The 2,307-nt window shown below is 46.1% G+C and overlaps 1 protein-coding gene across 1 annotated transcript in view; it reads right to left on the bottom strand.

Moving 5' to 3' along the window:
• Positions 1-295, bottom strand: part of LOC125486004 (phosphatidylinositol 4-kinase alpha-like) — a 5,606-nt gene extending 5,311 nt beyond the window's left edge. The window contains exon 1 of the mRNA XM_048611750.1: positions 88-295. Coding sequence (XP_048467707.1) covers positions 88-234 — 147 coding nt within the window. The 5' untranslated portion in view covers positions 235-295. The remainder of the gene's footprint in view (positions 1-87) is intronic.
• Positions 296-2,307: the final 2,012 nt, after the last annotated feature.

Genomic DNA, 2,307 nt, shown 5'->3' with positions numbered 1-2,307 from the left:
AAACACGCTCTGTTCCCCCTCGGCTAATTCCACCAACATTCTCAATGGCGCAGCCGGTTCAGCAGAAATAAAACAAAACGAACTCACTTTATCGATGGAAGCGGGTTTTTGGGCGGCCAGGGAACGGGCCAAGCTGAGCACCGTGTTGAAGTAGAAGCCGCGGCCGGCTCCCTTCCCCAGCAGGTCCGCCATGTTGAGTGCCGGCTGCCGGACGGCGAGCCGGAGAGTACACATCCCACAACGCGCCACTGTGTCAAAACCCTCAGCTTCCAGAGAGTGAGGAGACCTGGAGCTGTAGCTGGTTAACAGGTGGCGGGGGGTGGGGGAAACATCCACATTTAAACATTTACCTTTATGAGTCATTGTTCCTTTTGTTAGATACTTGTTTATGAGTTAACATATTTTAAACAGACGACATATGCAGCAGATTCATGTTAATTTTGATCAGACAAAGAACTGTGGATGCTGGAGGTCTGGCAGCATCTGTGAAGAGAAAAACAGCATTAACATTTTGAATCCAGTGATCATTCTTTTCTCAATAGGTGATTATCCAATTCCATTTAAAAAAAAGACACATACAGGTCTGTTTCCATCATAGCAGAACAATGGAAGAAAAGTCATTGAACTTGAAACGTTAACTCTGTTTTCGATTCACAGATGCTGTCAGACCCACTAAGTTTCTCCAGCAATTATGTTTCATGTTAATTCTGAATTCAGCTTTGGGTCCCATTCTGAAAGTTTGTGTGTGGAATCAATGTAATGTAAATACCACTCCTGGCATTACTTCAAACAAGGGCCTTAACAGATATCTTTGCAGCATCCTTGAGCATGGGTGAGGTCCCAGAGGACTGGAGAATTGCTAAATGTTGTCCCCTTGTTTAAAAAGGGTAGCAGGGATAATCCAGGTAATTATAGACCGGTGAGCCTGACGTCAGTGGTGGGGAAGCTGCTGGAGAAGATACTGAGGGATAGGATCTATTTACATTTGGAAGAGAATGGGCTTATTGGTGATAGGCAACATGGTTTTGTGCAGGGAAGGTCATGTCTTACCAACTTGATAGAATTCTTTGAGGAAGTGATAAAGTTGATAGATGAGGGAAGGGCTGTGGATGTCATATACATGGACTTCAGTAAGGTGTTTGATAAAGGTTCCCATGGTAGGCTGATGGAGAAAGTGAAGTCGCATGGGGTCCAGGGTGTACTAGCTAGATGGATAGACAACTGGCTGGGCAACAGGAGACAGTGAGTTGTAGTGGAAGGGAGTTTCTCAAAATGGAGAACTGTGACCAGTGATGTTCCACAGGGATCCGTGTTGGGACCACAGTTGTTTGTGATATACATAAATGGTCTGGAGGAAGGTATAGATGGTCTGATTAGCAAGTTTGCAGATGACACTGAGATTGGTGGAGTAGCAGATAGCATTCTCGGAGAATGCAGCAGAATACGGATAGATTGGAGAGTTGGGCAGAGAAATGGCAGATGGAGTTCAATCCAGGCAAATGCGAGGTGATGCATTTTGGAAGATCCAATTCGAGAGCAAACTATACGGTAAATGGGAAAGCCCTGGGGAAAATTGATGCACTGAGAGATCTGGGTGTTCAGGTCCATTGTATCCTGAAGGTGGCAACGCAGGTCGATAGAGTGGTCAAGAAGGCATACGGCACGCTTTCATTCATCGGACGGGGTATTGAGTACAAGAGTTGGCAGGTCATGTTACAGTTGTATAGGACTTTGGTTCGACCACATTTGGAATATTGCGTACAGTTCTGATCGCCATATTACCAAAAGGATGTGGATGCTTTGGAGAGGGTGCAGAGGACGGTCACCAGGCTGTTGCCTGGTAATGGAGGGCGCTAGCTATGAAGAGAGGTTGAGTAGATTAGGATTATTTACATTCAAAAGACGGAGGTTGAGGGGGGACCTGATTGAGGTCTACAAAATCATGAGAGGTACAGACAGGGTGGATTGCAAGAAGCTTTTTCTCAGAATTGGGGACTCAATTACTAGGGGTCACGATTTCAAGGTGAGAGGGGAAAAGTTTAAGGGAGATTTGCGTGGAAAGTTCTTTACGCAGAGGGTGGTGGGTGCCTGGAACGTGTTGCCAGTGGAGATGGTAGAGGCGGGCACGATAGCGTCATTTAAGATGTATCTAGACAGATACATGAATGGGCAGGGAGCATAGGGATACAGATCCTTGGAAAATAGATGACAGGTTTAGATAGAGGATCTGGATCGGCGCAGGTTTGGAGGGCCGAAGGGCCTGTTCCCGTGCTGTAATTTTCTTTGTTCTTTGTTCTAAGAGTAGGG

The sequence above is a fragment of the Rhincodon typus genome, chromosome 24, assembly GCF_021869965.1.
Source record: "Rhincodon typus isolate 14 chromosome 24, sRhiTyp1.1, whole genome shotgun sequence".
Lineage (NCBI taxonomy): Eukaryota > Metazoa > Chordata > Chondrichthyes > Orectolobiformes > Rhincodontidae > Rhincodon > Rhincodon typus.
This window is presented reverse-complemented; position numbering and strand designations above follow the sequence as displayed.